Below are 16,167 nucleotides of genomic sequence, written 5' to 3'. Positions count from 1 at the left end.
GAATTCACTATTTGATATAAGACTAACATTCCTGACAATAGATCTCAATAGTCCTCTTTTATGGTGTAAATGCTTTTTTAATAATAAGATTTTTAATGGAACATTCTCAACATGAATGCATAAATCAAAATAAATATAACTTAAATATGTGGAAAAATACTGTGTTTGAAATGTATAATTGAAATTAGATGTTAGCTTTTTGTTTTGATATGTATATTCCAGTCTCCCTTCAGATATGTTAAGTGGCATGTCATTCAACACAATGCTGCTCACCTCCTTCAATTGGGAGAAAAGCTGGTTCAGGTTCAGCATTATGGGGGGACAGGGCTGCTGAGGCTAGATACGTTGGTCCTGGCAGGGACAACTGATTTAGTATGAATAGCTGCTAAAAATGTAGCTGCATTTATAAAATGTCAGCTAAAAGAGCAGTGAAATGAAAAACTTCTGAAGTTTCTGTGATATTAACAGTACTTAATGTCAGCTTAATAAATTATTATGTAAAATGGACTACGCTTAGCTAACAGACTAATTTCCACCACTCATGGACACCCACCTTTTCTTTTGAAAAACTGGGTGACATACTGTTGCCCTTTAGTAGCTCTCTCTTGTCTTTCTCTCTCTTTTCTTTTTTGAAAGCCTGACTTTGTTAGTCGTTGAGACATGCACATAAGTAGCATCCCTCCTCACATGATCTCACTCTCTGCTAGAAAGTGCCGGTGCTGCTCCGCGGTTGGAGGCAGGACCAGGCCATTAAATGTAAATAGAGGGGGGAGTACAGAGGCTTTGGATAATTAACTTTTGGAAGAAAATAAGTTAAATGAATTATAAGTTTAGTGAGTACATTATCAATATAGCGTTCTATTAAAGGTGGGGTAGGTAAGTTTGAGAAACCGGCTCGAGATACACTTTTTGTTATATTACATTACATTGCATTTAGCTGACGCTTTTATCCGAAGCAACTTACAATAAGTACATTCGACCAGGAAGATACAACCTTGAAGAAAACAGAATCATATAAGTACATCAGGTTTCCTAGAGCCAAACATTTCAAGTGCTACTCAACTGGGTTTAGATAAGCAAGTCCTTTATTAGTATATAAGTGCTCTGTTAGCAGTTCTTTGTTAGTAATTCTATCGCTCGAAGTGGAGTCGAAAGAGATGAGTTTTCAGTCTGCGCCGGAAGATGTGCCGGCTATCTGCTGTCCTGATTTCAATGGGGAGCTCATTCCACCATTTTGGAGCCAGGATAGCAAACTCACGTGTTTTTGCTGATGGGAACTTGGGTCCCCCTCGCAGCGAGGGTGCAGCGAGCCGTTTGGCTGATGCAGAGCGAAGTGCACGCGCTGGGGTGTACAGTTTAACCATGTCCTGGATGTAAGAAGGGCCAGATCCATTCGCAGCATGGTATGCAAGTACCATTGTTTTGAAGTGGATTCTAGCAATTACCGGAAGCCAGTGAAGTGAGCGGAGGAGCGGAGTGGTGTGGAAACATTTTGGAAGGTTGAAGACCAGACGAGCCGCTGCATTCTGGATGAGCTGCAGAGGTCGGATGGCACATGCAGGTAGAGCAGCCAGGAGGGAGTTGCAGTAGTCTTGGATTGAGATGACGAGAGCCTGGACCAGAACCTGCGCTGTTTTCTGGGTCAGCTGGGGACGTATCCTCCTGATGTTGTAAAGAGTGTATCTGCAGCAGCGGGTTGTAGCAGCGATGTTTGCAGTGAAGGACAGTTTGTTATCTAGGATCACACCCAGATTCCTTGCAGTCTGAGTCGGGGAAACAACAGAGGTGCCGATGTTGATTGTTAGGTCAAGAGTGGGACAATCTTTTCCCGGAAGGAAAAGCAGTTCAGTTTTGTCAGGGTTGAGCTTGAGGTGGTGAGCAGACATCCACTGAGAGATGTCAGCTAGACAAGCAGAGATGCGTGCGACGACCTGGGTCTCTGAGCGGGGAAAGGACCGAATTAGTTGGGTGTCATCAGCGTAGCAGTGGTATGAAAAACCATGCGGGCTAATGACTGATCCATGGAATGCTCTTAACATCCCGATAGCAATGAATATCTTAAGTGCTTTGACAAAAAATCCATACAAAAATGTAATCTGTGGAAGCCGTAGTACTGTAAAAAGCACGACCAATCATCTGAGCCGGCCCGGCTAAAACAACTGGATAGCCTACCTGCCTGTCAGCCTTCCATCTGTGCACAAACTTATCTCGTGCCCTCATTGGTCATGTGTGCGATTTTTTTCAAAATTACCTACCCGACCTTTAATGTTAATTATTGATGAATGATGAAAGGTTACTTAAACGTTTTTTTCTTAATGTTCTAAAATAGTTTGAGCCCCTGTCAGTCACGGGCCCTTAGAATCGTCCTAACGTTTCACCCCATTACGGCGCCCCTGCCTGAAACTACAGGAGAGTTCTTCAGAATTGGTTTGGCATCTCAACCGTGTGGTCAGATCGTGGCCCATGACATGACTTGTGAATTCTCCGGCTGAAGCTCCAAATAAACCGTCAGTGTTTGCCATCAAAGCTCCAGCTCTCCTCGTGTCTCTCTGAGTCCTGTTTCCAATTGCCTCAGAAGTTTCCTCCACACTTAATATATATGGAGATATATCCCATCAATGACAATGTTGGAGTGCAAAAAGGGTCAGGTGATTGAAGGCTCAATCAAGATTAATGTCATGACATGCAAATACACATTTTAGAATCATTAAAGTCACAATGATCTCATATTTCCCAATTTCTTTTTTTTCTTTTTTACATGATGACATATTTTCTTCAAAGGGATAATGCAGGGCCATAAGCACCACCTTAACTTGGAAATAAACCAAATGTGCACATATTCATCATGACACATTATTACGTTTTATACATAGGTTTTATATCTTATATTTAACAGAACTAATATGATAAATAACACAATGTGAATGGCATGTTCCTCTACCTCCCCCTAGTGCAGAACAAAGATAATATACTGATGGTCTTCATGCAATATTTGTAGTCTGGTTAGAGTCTAATCCCTAAAAGGTGTAGTTTTTGTAATTTGTTTTACCTCTGGCAAAGTTTAAACCAAGATAATCTGTCTTAATCAATTTAACAACTCCAAGTCCTATCTGCTGAAGTTCACTGTTAAAAAAAATATGTGGTTATGTCTTCCACGGTCATATACAATCTAAATGGAGTTGAATGAAAGTGTTTCTTCAGTCATTTTAAATAATTGAATGCATTGTATGCTGAAGTGTGGGCTTGTTATAAACTATGGAGTCATCATTTACTGCTATTGTGCTGACTGTGTGAAGTAAACTCTGATTACGTTAAAACATATATAAATGCTTTGATAGGAATAAAGACAGTTATTTTATGTTGTCATGAGAACCTGGATATCTATCTATCAATCAATCAATCAATCAATCAATCAATCAATCAATGTTTCAATCAATCAATGTTTATTTATAGAGCCCAATATGTTACATTTGTCTCAGTGGACTTCACAGTTTGTACAGAATATCAGTATGACAATACGACACCCTCTGTCCTTAGACCCTCACATCGTACAAGGAAAAACTTCCAAAGAAGGAAAAACCCCACAGTTTAAAGGGGGAAATGGGAGAAACCTCAGGGAGAGCAACAGAGGAGGGATCCCTCTCCCAGGACGGACAGACGTGCAATACATGCCGTGTGTAAATCGAAGAGATAATACATTTGACAGCATAGGTAGACCAAATGTTTGTAAATGCATGTGTCTATAATAAGAAGATGAATCCACGAGGATGTCAACAATTCTGTGGGAGCCATCAGGGAAGTAGTATGATGAGAGTCCGCAGTGACAGGTTCAGCCACGACTCGAAGTCCAGGACTCAAATACAGGACTCAGGATAGAGCAGGGGTCGGCAACCCCTGGCACACGTGCCAGCATTGGCACGCGGCACCGTAACCAGTGGCACACTAGGAATAAGTGGAATAAGTGTGCAAAAATATTTAAATTGTATTTTCGGATCCTGAACGAGACCGCCGCCAGAGCGCGTCTCCCCGTTACCTGCAGAAGGAAGCCATGCACGCAACGCAGCCCCGCTCTCTTTATCTCCAGGTGACATTCTGCCGCTTTCCTCCGTGGTGCATTGCTGATCGCTTCACCACGGAGGAAAAAACTTCACTAATTGCAGTACCCATAAGGAGCTGTACAAATGCCGCAGTTTTTGCGTGGCTGTGTATTTAGTTGAAAGCCCAGTGGTGATCTGCTCATCTCTCATCGAGATAATATGCTACAAAGGGGCGGACTGGCCATCTGTGTGTTGAACTTTCCTGTCGGCTCCCAGACCGTAGTCGAGGAGGGCAGAAGCAACAAGCTTTAGGTTCAATAACCCACTTTAGAGAGAGGCGAGCTCTTCTTGGGAGGCCGTTGTATTTATTTAGCTGTTTTTCTGTTTCACAAAATACATCACAGACCTCTGTTTTTTTGCTTCCTCGTTTCACTTCCAGAAACATACACACGTTCTCTCTATAGGTTTTCTCACTGTCGCTCTACCATCCACAAACACGCATGCACAAGCCACACCCCTCTCTCTCTCTCTCTCTCTTAAAGGGACAGCGATCTCATCTCACTCTGCATGACCCTAATATCATAGCATGTGTGCTCTGGAGAATCACAGAACGGACGATCGTCCTTATTATTATGCCGTTTAAACCAATTATTTAAATGTGTTTGTTAAATTCGGTATCACGTGAGTTGCGCTGACAGGTCCACACACACTGCTTCCCCGCAGCGAGGCTCCCCCGCCCTCCTGCTGATAGTTCTCGATCGTTGGCACGCTGATAACAATTATTTTTTAAAATGGCACTTCATATCAAAAAGGTTGCCGACCCCTGGGATAGAGGATCCAGGACACAGGATCCAGGACTCAGGATGCAGGACTCCGGATCCAGGACTCAGGATGCAGGATCCAGGACACATGACTCAGGATCCAGGACACAAGACCGCAGCAACAGGATCAGCCACGACTCAGGATCCCGGCGTAGATAGACACCAAAAAGAAATTTGGGGGAAGCTGGGTTATTCGGAACATGAGAGTACGTACAGACAGACAGAAGGAAGAAGTAAGATGTCCCCCAACAATCTAAGCCTATAGCAGCAACTAACGTGTCTAGTACGTACATGGACTCCCTTAGGATAGGTTGAGGGAAAGGGGTAGCAAGTAAGAAGTAAGGAACAGCGGTGGAGAGGCACAACGTCCATATCAAGAACAATACAACAGCAAGTTGAAAAGTGCTAGGGGTAAAGATATGGGTTGAAAATATACATAATATTGTGATGGAAACTTCTGAAGCAATAGAGACAGGACTCAGAGAGACACGGGGAGAGCAGGAACTCTGATGGCAAACACTGATGGTTTATTTGGAGCTTCGGCCGGAGAATTCGATGCAAGATCGTTTTGGTTATTTCTGTCCTTGACTATGGAGGAACAACTATTGCTGCTTTGTACCTTCTGTGGAACCCACTCATAGGGAACCCACTCACAGCCACAACGATCATCTCTTCCATCTTTACAACTGATCAACAACAGGACGTCAGAGGGACGTCAGAGGGAATCCCAACGCTGATTGGAACGCACCATGTGAATTTGACGCTCGAGTTGAAAAAATTGAACTCTCGCGTTTGACGCGGTCCCCTTCGCCACGTCCACCGCTTCATGCTCGCCGTCGGAGTGAATTTGCGTCTGTCCGCGTCTCTGCATTGCCTTTACATGCCGCCCCCAAATATTGCATCGCGTCCGATGTGAACGCAGCATAATGCCTTAACTCACTCAAATACAGTCGTTTACTTATTTCGGTGAAACGAATGTGCGTAGAGTTTTAAAGGATGCGGATAGTCTCACCTTGATTCTGGCGCATTGCTTATCGTTTTATAGATCTATTCTCATCCACGATCTTTGTTTGTGACGTAAAGAGTGTAAGAGTCACACAAGAGTTTCTGAATCGGACACTGGATGCAGTAACAGCCAATCGGAGTCTGATTCAGAGGGTTGCCTGTCAGTTCCGTTGCCTGTCAGTTCTGTTGCTATGGTTCCGTTGTTATGTGTACTGAAACGAGAGCCGGTATAATTCCACGCGCGAAAACAAAATAAAAATTGGAATACGTTATTTTAGTGTCTTAAAAGTAGACTGAGGTATGAAGGGTTAAAGTTACATCTTAGGATAATTTTTAGTCATGTTCTGTATACATACTAACATATAAGGGTATACTTAGTGTGGTTACTCCATGTTTACTAGCTATAACATTAATGTTACATCACTCTTTTTCACTTCTTACTCAGTCAGCCAGAGTGCAGATATCACCATTAGATTCACAAACCTGAAACATCATCCATTTCTTCACTGCTGGTGATGACATTGTTGTCAGCTGCTGATACTGCTGCTGCTGCAGCTTGTGCCGCCTGCTTCGATGAAAATAACTTTCTAATATCAATAACTTTATAGGCTATTAGCTTAAAACTCGTCATGCACGGAAGGATCACTTCTTCTTCAGGGCAGGGAAGGCTACGCATTACACAGGCTACTGTCCCGCAGCGGCTGCCTCTCTGGTGGACTCCGGTACTGCACATTACTCCCGAGACGTTTTCAAAAAAATGTCTTGGATGTTTAAGTGAAACATCCGGGGCTTTCAGAAAATATCCGGGGCTTGAGCCCAAGTAGCCACCCCCTAGCGCTGCCACTGTTCAAAGATATGGGCCTAGCTAGGAAAATATTTCCCCAACCGGTGGCGAGCCGTGACTTTTATACCTAGGCCCTCTGACCCAACCCCCCCTTGACTAACCCATCAATGACAGCGACCCTCTACCACACAAAACAACAGCATTTATATAAACACCTATCATGACAGGGCACCCACAGCAAAGTAAGAATTAAAAATGAATTAAGTCGGCACGGCGGCCCACATTGAAAATGACTTAGGCCTACCTTTGATGATCAAATCACTTAAACACAAAGCCCATCCTCCTGTCCTTTTGGGTGACGTACTTGATGGAGGGTCATGCAGCTGATTCTTTGCCACTCCAATTTATCATTGTAAGTCAATCTTGAAAATGACTCGGTTAATAATTTCGCAACGATCTCATCACTATCACTGATATGAGCCATCATGAACGAACTTATGCTAATCATAACTCTATCGATCATAAATCTATCGATTAGATTTATGATTAGAAAATTATAAAAGTAGGGTAGACATGCGGATATTATCTGGCTGAACCAAACGGTGCATTTATCTAACACAGGGGTGGGCAAACTTTTTGGCTTGGGGGCCACTATGAGTTTTAAATTTGACAGGCGGGCCGGGCCAGTAGCAGATCGGTAAAAAAATATTTAGCTGTCCACTCCTCATTATACACTAGGCACATGACTTTTCTTTCTTTGGTCCACTCATTGTCACAGATGCAGGTTCAAAGGTGAATTAGTTTCAAAGGTGAATTATTGCGTCATTGCGTCATCGTTTGCGTCATGACGTAACCGTTTACGTGCCTTCTTATGACACACACAGCGTTTTACATCGCTGATTTTCTCCGCAACACCGCTCACAACAACATCAATAGAGAACTGCGTCAGGTAGTTTTTAATTATACGAAGCCAGATTTAATTAAATAACTACTTCGCCAACCTTATACCTTTCTCCAGAGTGCCGTGGTGCATTGTTTATTAATGTGGTTCAGCTGCATTACCGCCCGCTGCAGTGCTGCTATGAAGGTAGATATGGTGGAAAATGCGAGAGCGTGTAAAACCTGATGTGAGCACTTGCAGAAAAAAATTCTGAGCTTGTGTGCATACATTTACACTTGTATAAAATATCCACATAACTGTGAATCAAATTTGAAGTCACAAAAGAAAAAAAAAAGTTGTGTAGCTTGTAGAAAAAAATGAACTTAGTGATGAAATTTCCTCTTGTGGAAAAATACATATTTTTAAAATATATTTTCCATTACAACTGCAACTTGGTTATTACAACCTCTCAAATCAGTCATTACAACTTGACGAATCTGCTCTGTGGCAGTATAAATCGACGAATCTGCGGTCTTGATTTATGCTACACTTCTTGCGATAAATGTGTCGCAAAAGTAATTTTCACCTGTAGATTTGGGGGGAGGGAGGGGGGTTGGAGCGAAGGGGCGGAGCTATCAGAACGACGAGGCTCGGGTGACTGGAGACTGCGGGGCTAAAGGCCCAGATACACCGGCCAGTCACCTGAGAAGTCATCGTTTCTACAAGCTACACAACTTTTTTTTTTCTTCTGTGACTTCATATTTGGTTCAAGTTACGTGGATATTTTATACAAGTGTAAATGTATGAACACAAGCTCAGATTGTTTTTTCTGCAAGTGCTCACATCAGGTTTTACACACTCTCGCATTTTGCACCATATCTACCTTCATAGCTGCTCGTCTACCGGAGTTTATTCTCCCATTAACTCGCGGCAGCGGCCGCGCTGTAAAGTTTTCATTGTCTGACTGTCACACAAGCAGCTGATAAATATCCCCCATCCCCATAAGTGAATGTGTTTTAGTCTGAAAGCTGTTTGGCATCACAACGCTGTTATGAAAGTTTCTCTGGCATTCTACAGGTGATGTTAGCTAATTAGACTATCTTGACTACTTTTTGTTATCATATTGTGGCATAAGCCGTTTTCTACGCGCATATTTTACCGGCGTAGTTTCGTTATGATTTTACTTGTGATGGCCACATGTAGCCCATGTATTGATTCCATCCAATAGTTGCAATAATACAAAACAAAAGGAAAACGTCTGCCTCTTCACAATGGTCAATAACAGTGAACGGATGGTTATTAAAGTAAGGTCAAATAAACAGAATCACACTCAGCCTGGTTAGTGTTGCCTGACTTTATATAAGTGTTGTTATAAATGTGTGGTCGCGTTCTAGTCACTTTGCTCAGCGCTACTGCTTGTTACAACTTGTATTCGCCGATCTTGCCGGGTTTCCGAGTGGGGCCAGCTGAGAGAATAGACCAGACTCCAGCAAAGGTAAATTGTGTCTAGAGTGCGCCATCTAGTGGGATCAACTAAAATGGCGGGTATTGCAGGAAAAAGGCAAAATGAATGCGGTCTTTACTATAATTTGGACAATTTTGTACCAATATTCGGCGGACCGGATTCAAAAGCCCAATGGGCCGTATATGGCCCGCGGGCCTTAGTTTGCCCATGCCTGATCTAACAGGTTCGTTTTCCAAAGACCTTATTTTGAGCTATTTCTCCAAACCCTATGGCGAAATCCCATTGCCTTTTTGTCGAGGGAACCCAAGCGCAGCTTACTTCCGGGTTTTAGAACTGCACCACTATTATGGCGCATTTCCACAACAGTGCGGAGCGCAGTTTAAGCGTGCCTTGCCGTGCCCGGCCCGTTTTTGGTTGCATTTCCACTAGGCGTAGTTCCGGCTAGCGGGTACTTTTTCACAGTTTTCTGGCTCTCCAAAATCGAGGGTCTTTCCGGGCCAACAACCGGGCTGAGTATGCTAAACTAGTGAGAGAATCACTGGCAACTACAACAAAATGAACATATTTTACCGTGATTTAATTGTAATACACGTTTCAAAATGATGCCGAAGTAACAACATACTGATACCGATTAGTAAAAACCATGAATTAATGCTTTGACAAGTCTGCAGACAAGACGGCAGGCGAAAAAACTTATAAAATGCGTGTTTTCTGAATGGAGATTGGCTAAGCTAATGCAGTATGCTCTGACCGTCCACACTCACTACAACGGCCGAAACAGACATAAATAAACCAGCGACTGTATTCACCATGACAACACAGACAGTCTGTGGTTTGTACTTGTTTAACTTTTGTCAAGTTTCTGAACAGATATGAGGAGCTGTGACCTCTGAGGGCTAACAGCTAACGGCTGATGTTGTTTTTCTGGGGTTCTCATTGAAGATGACGTCACGGCTCCGCCTACACTGCGTTACTATAGCTACCCCAGTTCCTAAACTGTAATGGAAACGCAGCATGATTAAAGTGAGCCTGGCCTATCAAGGTCTAACGAGGCCTAGCCATACCATATAAAGCAGAGCGAGGCCCTGCTGTGGAAAAGCGCCATGCATAAACTTCACAGCGGGCGGAATTTATCATAAAGTCCGCGAAAATAAAGCCTACCCATTTAGAGGGAAGATATGATTGGTCAATTGTACTGTCATTTGACATTACTCTCTCATTGAGTTACTACAGCGGGCCCTCTGTGAATTTACAGCAGGACAGTAACTCGCAGAGAGGGCCGGACGAGCTTCTTTCATTTAACCCTTCACATTCCAACAGAAACTGAACAGGCACATTCGAAGGATTTATTTCTTTGGAAATCTTATTTTAAATACTATCAAATCAAATTATGTTTGGTAAAACTAATGAAAAATATAACTAAACAAATATTTTAAAGAAAAAGTCACACGAAGCAGAGGCTCGCCACTGTCCCCAACACATATGATGAAAATACAAATACATAATGTTGGCCAATATGAACACCAGTATACACGGTACAATTACATATACAATATTAACATGGATAGGGGAGCTTAGAAGATAATACATCACAATTATAAAATAAAAATAAAAAAAGCTTTATTCCGAATATAGTACAAAAACAATAATCACTTTGTGTGTGTGTGTGTGTGTGTGTGTGTGTGTGTGTGTGTGTGTGTGTGTGTGTGTGTGTGTGTGTGTGTGTGTGTGTGTGTGTGTGTGTGTGTGTATGGAACAGGGTTTCGCCTTTTGGAACAGCCAATCACAATGCAAGGTGTAAACCACATGATGTCACTGACGCTGTCGATTGGAGGATTTGACTCCCTCATGTCGGAAGTTCACACAGGCACTAATGTGATCACACAAGAAAGTCACCGGTATACGAGCACAGAGGGCGCATTTTTATTTTTCGAAAACTCTATACAACAGAAACATGAATTACAGTTAAAAATGCTTACGGTATGTTTTATATTATACGGTTTATCACTGTTTACTAACACGACTATCCTTAGATACGTTGCTAGCTTACGTTAGCAACTGCCTATCGTCACTGCGTCTATTATCTAACGTTGCCTCAAAATACAGAAAACAGTCTACAAATGGCAAGGAGCGTCGGTCGAATATGTAAGAGCTTTCAACGCCTAGGCTTACTCTCTAAACAGACTCAACTCGTCCCATTTACCAGAGTTCCAGTTGGGACTGTACGGACCATAGTGGTATGTATAATAATCTCACTGTATTTACTAAAGTGCTTGAAAAATAAATGACAGTTTGGGGTTTCCTCTGTGCGCCACGGGAACTCCTCTCACTCCTTCCAGATGATTCTCAGCCCAGTTAGCTGCTGTGATTCGATGGTGTGTTAACGTCATTCATGTACAAACACTGGGGACGTTAGAGGAAGATATCATAACTGTATATTTTAATCACTAAGTGAAAGAAGTGGGTAACATTTACCCAACTCTGTTTAACAGCATATGCCGTTTATATTGCAAAATGTGTTTATTGGGTAAACCTGTAACACACTTATTACAATCCAATACAAAACACTAGACTACAAATTCTACCCCTTTTTAGGTTTTTTATTTGGGTTGTTGTTTGCAGAGCTGGACTGCATTATATTGAGAGGTATTTCTATTATTTTGCCCAACCAATTTATTGACATGAGGGGCAAGAATATTAAAAACAAATGTTGATATCATGTAGTCCATTGCAACACCAATTCAAACTCAACACAGTAAAACATCCCTGTTCTGTCTCAGATGTCAATTACATGTATTTACTACAGCACTTGTGCCAGCAAGCAAAACCCTATCATGAGATATAATGTTAGAATTCGATTTTGCTCAGGGCTGCTCCAAATGACACACTCACACTTCATTGTTTGGGTCTGCAGAGGCACAAATATTAGGCCGGATATACCCAGGACAACAAGGTCTTAAAGAGGGATGTGTAGGTCATTTTCTTTAAACATGCACACCACAAGAAATGTAGGCACACAAAGGTCTTATAATCTTCAGAAGTGGTCAGTCTGTTAATTATCTCGCATCAGAACAGTTCAATGCTCTATGTGGGTTATTCAATAAAGGATTTACTATAACTGTGATTCATCAATTTACATACTGTACATGCAGGCATATTTTTAACACACGAAAAATGGTGAGTTGTCGGTCTGTTAATTCTGCAGGACAGTCTTAACACACCCACCAACGGTTTAAATAATTTGCCTGTTTTGCAGACACTGCCGTCATTCCTATTCCCCCAGCCCCGGGACTTCAGCCTGCCTAACCCCTCATGGGGCTCAGAAATGACGCGCATGTACGAGCATTATGAAAGCCAGTGTGAGGTGGAGACGGAGGGAGGACAGAAACAGAAAGGGCCGTGGCGGAGACTGCCAAGCTACAATCGCCTCCTCAAATATGCTACAGGTAAAGTGTTTGTCTCTCTGCTTGTTTTTGAACAAATATATTATGTATTATGTTTTATTTCCCAAAGATGCCATGTTAGCTGCTAAAAGTTAACATGTGTGTTTTTCCATCAGGTGGAGTATATCTTAGTAAGATGATCCAGTCAAAGGCTCGCCTGTTTACGCGGAACATCAGAAACCCGGGGGCAGCATTTGAGTATGTTTTGTTTATGAACAAAGAAGAGCAGAAGTGTGTGTGCATACTCCAAGCTGGACACCTTTTGGAGGGGCCACCAGGGTGAGGAAATGTTAATGTTGCAAATGTGTGTGTAAAAATGTGTACATGCTTTTACTACTCCACACTAACATCAACATGTTAAACACATTTGCACACTTTATGGTTTTGAATATTTTATCTTTTTTTGGTCGGAATTTTGCTAGTACGGTGCACCTTAGTATTGGATTTCAGCCACAGATCTGGTTGCAGGTCATACCCCTTACTCCCTGCCCACATTTCCTGTCTGCCTCTATATTACCAGCAAAAGCTAAATTCCATAAACAAATCAAAAGAAGAAAGTCTATTTGTATATCTTCGAACTTTGGAAAACTGCCCTTTTTAAACTTTTTGTTTGATGTCTAATATACGTGTTTGTGTGTTTCCAGACATGTCCATGGGGGGGCAATAGCCACTATGATTGATACTGTCACAGGGACTCATGCTACCTTCCTCTCTGGACCTGTTATGACTGCCAATCTCAACATCAACTACCGCAGGTACAAGAAGAACATCATTTTATAGACATGCAACAGTTGATTGGATGTCAAAAGATTTAGTTTTTTGGCGTCCATAGCCCAACTGAATGACTAATTGAAGCTTTATTTAAATCTTCACCAGTGAGAAATTACAGCCTGGAAATGCTTATTTTTAATCGGCTTGTATGATGATAGACAAACTAACATCTCCATACTATATGGCTATTCATCCTTCATGGTCAGTTTCTTCCTGACAAACCCTTGTGTTGTCCCCAGGCCCATCCCACTGGGAGGCACAGTGTTGCTTGAATCCTCTCTGGAAAAGAAGGAAGGCCGAAAAACATTTATTACATGTAGAGTGACAAGCACAGACGGTTCCAAACTTCACACAGAAACATCAGGTAATGTACATTTTTTATAATCACAACGGGACGTCGTATTAAAGTTTGTGGTTGGTAACACCTCTGCTCTTCCTCCTTTTTTAACGCCACTGTCCTGTTTTCTGTCCTGTTTCCTCGTGCAGCACTGTTCCTGTCAATCACTGCCAGCCATCTACTGGGAGGCTGACACAAACACACCGGCCTACCACAGATCCTAACACTGAGGACACAACGAGCGCGCGTGTGTGTGTGTGTGTGAATGCGTTAGTGGGTGAGTGCGTGTGTCTGTACGTGTGTCATTGGTTTGGAGTATTTTTGGGGAATGTGTACTTACTTGCCAGTTATTTAAGAAATAGCTTCTCTACATATGATATTGTTGAACTGTTATTATATCTTTATATTCATACATCTCCACTGGTCAGTATGTATTTATAAACAAGCTGTGCAGCTTCATGAAAAATACCTTTAGACCTCCAGAGTACATATCTAAACATTATTTATTGAACTGATTGTGTTAGGGGCTATTTATTGTAACTTTTACAGTATTGATTATGATTTTATCTGACAATGAAGCCTTACAGTAACTTTTACAGTATTGATTATGATTTTATCTGACAATGAAGCCTTTGAAAGTGATATTATTGCTCAAAACATAGTGATTATGAAGATTTTCTTTCCTCCAATAAAGCCTTACCTAATGGTACTATATGAACGAGGAAAACCATGTGTTTATTCGTTTGTCAACAAGTGAAGTTGTTTACAACAGGGCAACAGTTTTAACTGCCATTATAACTTAACATAATATAACGTATATTATAAGGTTTAATGACATTCAGGTTTTTTTTGTTAAAAAGCCAGAATAGAGAGTGTCGTGTGCTCTTGTCTGTTTGCCATAAAAGGATTAAGGATTTATATACAGTATAAATAAATTCTGATATTTGAGTATGAGGTGTAGATTTGCAGCCATGAGATTATAATGACTTCAATGGGGAACAAGGGGATCAAACTCAAAATCATCTTGTTCATTGGCTGGTTTTACTCAATCATGCTGATACTGAATGTGTTTCTACAGTCAAAAATGACTGAGCGTGCCACGATACGCCATAATTAGTAACACTGTCCACATCACAGAGACCTGTGCTGCTCCTGCAGCTGCTGCAGCCCACGAGGCTGAAAAAGTGCAGTGAGAGACCTGAGACTATAAAGAGAGCTATTTTGGGTTATGTACTGTACTGAATGTGGGTTGAAGGCATTGCATCCTTTGATTTGTAAATGAAGCTATGAAACATCTGAATTAAATGTCAATATCTCACACTAGTATACTACTATACTAGTAGTGTTTACATTGTACTTGACATGTTGATAACCAGGCGTTACTTGTATGTAACTACTCACTGAGAACAAAGCCCTTCTGCTCTTTATTTTACCCAAACTATAAGTGACATCTTATGTTGATGTTCATGAAACATCGCAATTATTTCAGCTGGAACATTTAAAAAAGGAGCTAATATTTGTATCCATTAATGCTTCCTTTTTTTGTTGTATTAGCATCCTCGTTTTTCTTTATATATAGGCCTACTGTATCTTGTATATATTTATTTTTCTTCACAGCCAACCAGCTCTGAATACCCTTGAAATAAATGTGACAATTAGAATAAAATGACTATTTCGTCCATTTAAAATACAAATACAGGAGTGGCTTATATTAGCAGGTTCTACTCTGAAGGTTCTTTTTGTTTTTATGAAGTAAAATATTGGTTAAGAGTATACAAACCTTGCACACATTTAGCTTCAGTTCTCACAGTTTGGTCTGACGTGTGGTTTTTGAGTGTCTGGGCTCAGAGGCCTGGTGGTCTTCTGAGGGCCCCTCACATCTTTAACCTCAGTACAAGTGCAGATGGAAATGCTATACCTAAGTTTCTAAAAACGTGTGTTAGTTGGTGGATGCAGGACAAATTAACAGTTTTTTCTTCTCCCCTGAAGAGTCATGTGGTCAAGTTGGGTTTGAGGAAACGGGTGGGGGCAGAGTGGGGGTAGTTGTTTTTAACTTTCAGTTAAAACCACCTGCAACAAGCTCTGCCCAATGTAGCACTTCCAAAGACTGATTTTTACTTTAGATATGTTACCCTAAAGTGTATCTTCGACTTTGAAAGGTTCATTTGACCTGTAATCCTTAAAGAAAGAATCAAAGAAGGGCTCAACGTGGAAGCATCTGACAGAATGGCGGTATATTTCACTTACATGAAAATGAACCGTTATTTTTAAGGACTTATTTTTTCTACCAATTGTCATCTTTAAGTGTTAGTGTGGGTAGATTTCTTAAGCAAAATAGGACTAATATAGGATGTCAAGCTGTTACTTAATCATTTAGAAGAGAATGTATCAAAGACAGCTGTGCATGTGAACCAAGTAAAGATAACACCAATTTCTCATTTACAGCCTCTCTCCTATGGATTTGGTAAGGAATGGGCTCTGGTAACGTGCAGGCTACTACTTGTGTTGTTCTTTAAGTGGGTTTTACAGTTAATATTGATTAGTAACTTGAATAAATCATTAGTCTAAACTGGATTTATGTGGGACCTATATGGTTATCAACAGATTTCAACAGACATGCATGT

At 41.4% G+C, this 16,167-nt stretch overlaps 1 protein-coding gene across 1 annotated transcript; it reads left to right on the top strand.

Annotated features, from left to right (window-relative positions):
- Positions 1 to 10,897: 10,897 nt before the first annotated feature.
- Positions 10,898 to 15,209, top strand: them4 (thioesterase superfamily member 4). The gene is made up of 7 exons (XM_079691631.1): positions 10,898 to 10,972; positions 11,106 to 11,229; positions 12,249 to 12,438; positions 12,552 to 12,714; positions 13,080 to 13,190; positions 13,446 to 13,570; positions 13,693 to 15,209. The coding sequence occupies exons 2-7, from the start codon at positions 11,113 to 11,115 to the stop codon at positions 13,734 to 13,736; spliced, it is 750 nt and encodes a 249-aa protein (XP_079547757.1). The 5' UTR covers positions 10,898 to 10,972; positions 11,106 to 11,112; the 3' UTR covers positions 13,737 to 15,209.
- Positions 15,210 to 16,167: the final 958 nt, after the last annotated feature.

Source organism: Notothenia rossii (genome assembly GCF_949606895.1).
Source record: "Notothenia rossii genome assembly, chromosome: 7".
NCBI classification, from domain to species: domain Eukaryota; kingdom Metazoa; phylum Chordata; class Actinopteri; order Perciformes; family Nototheniidae; genus Notothenia; species Notothenia rossii.
This window is presented reverse-complemented; position numbering and strand designations above follow the sequence as displayed.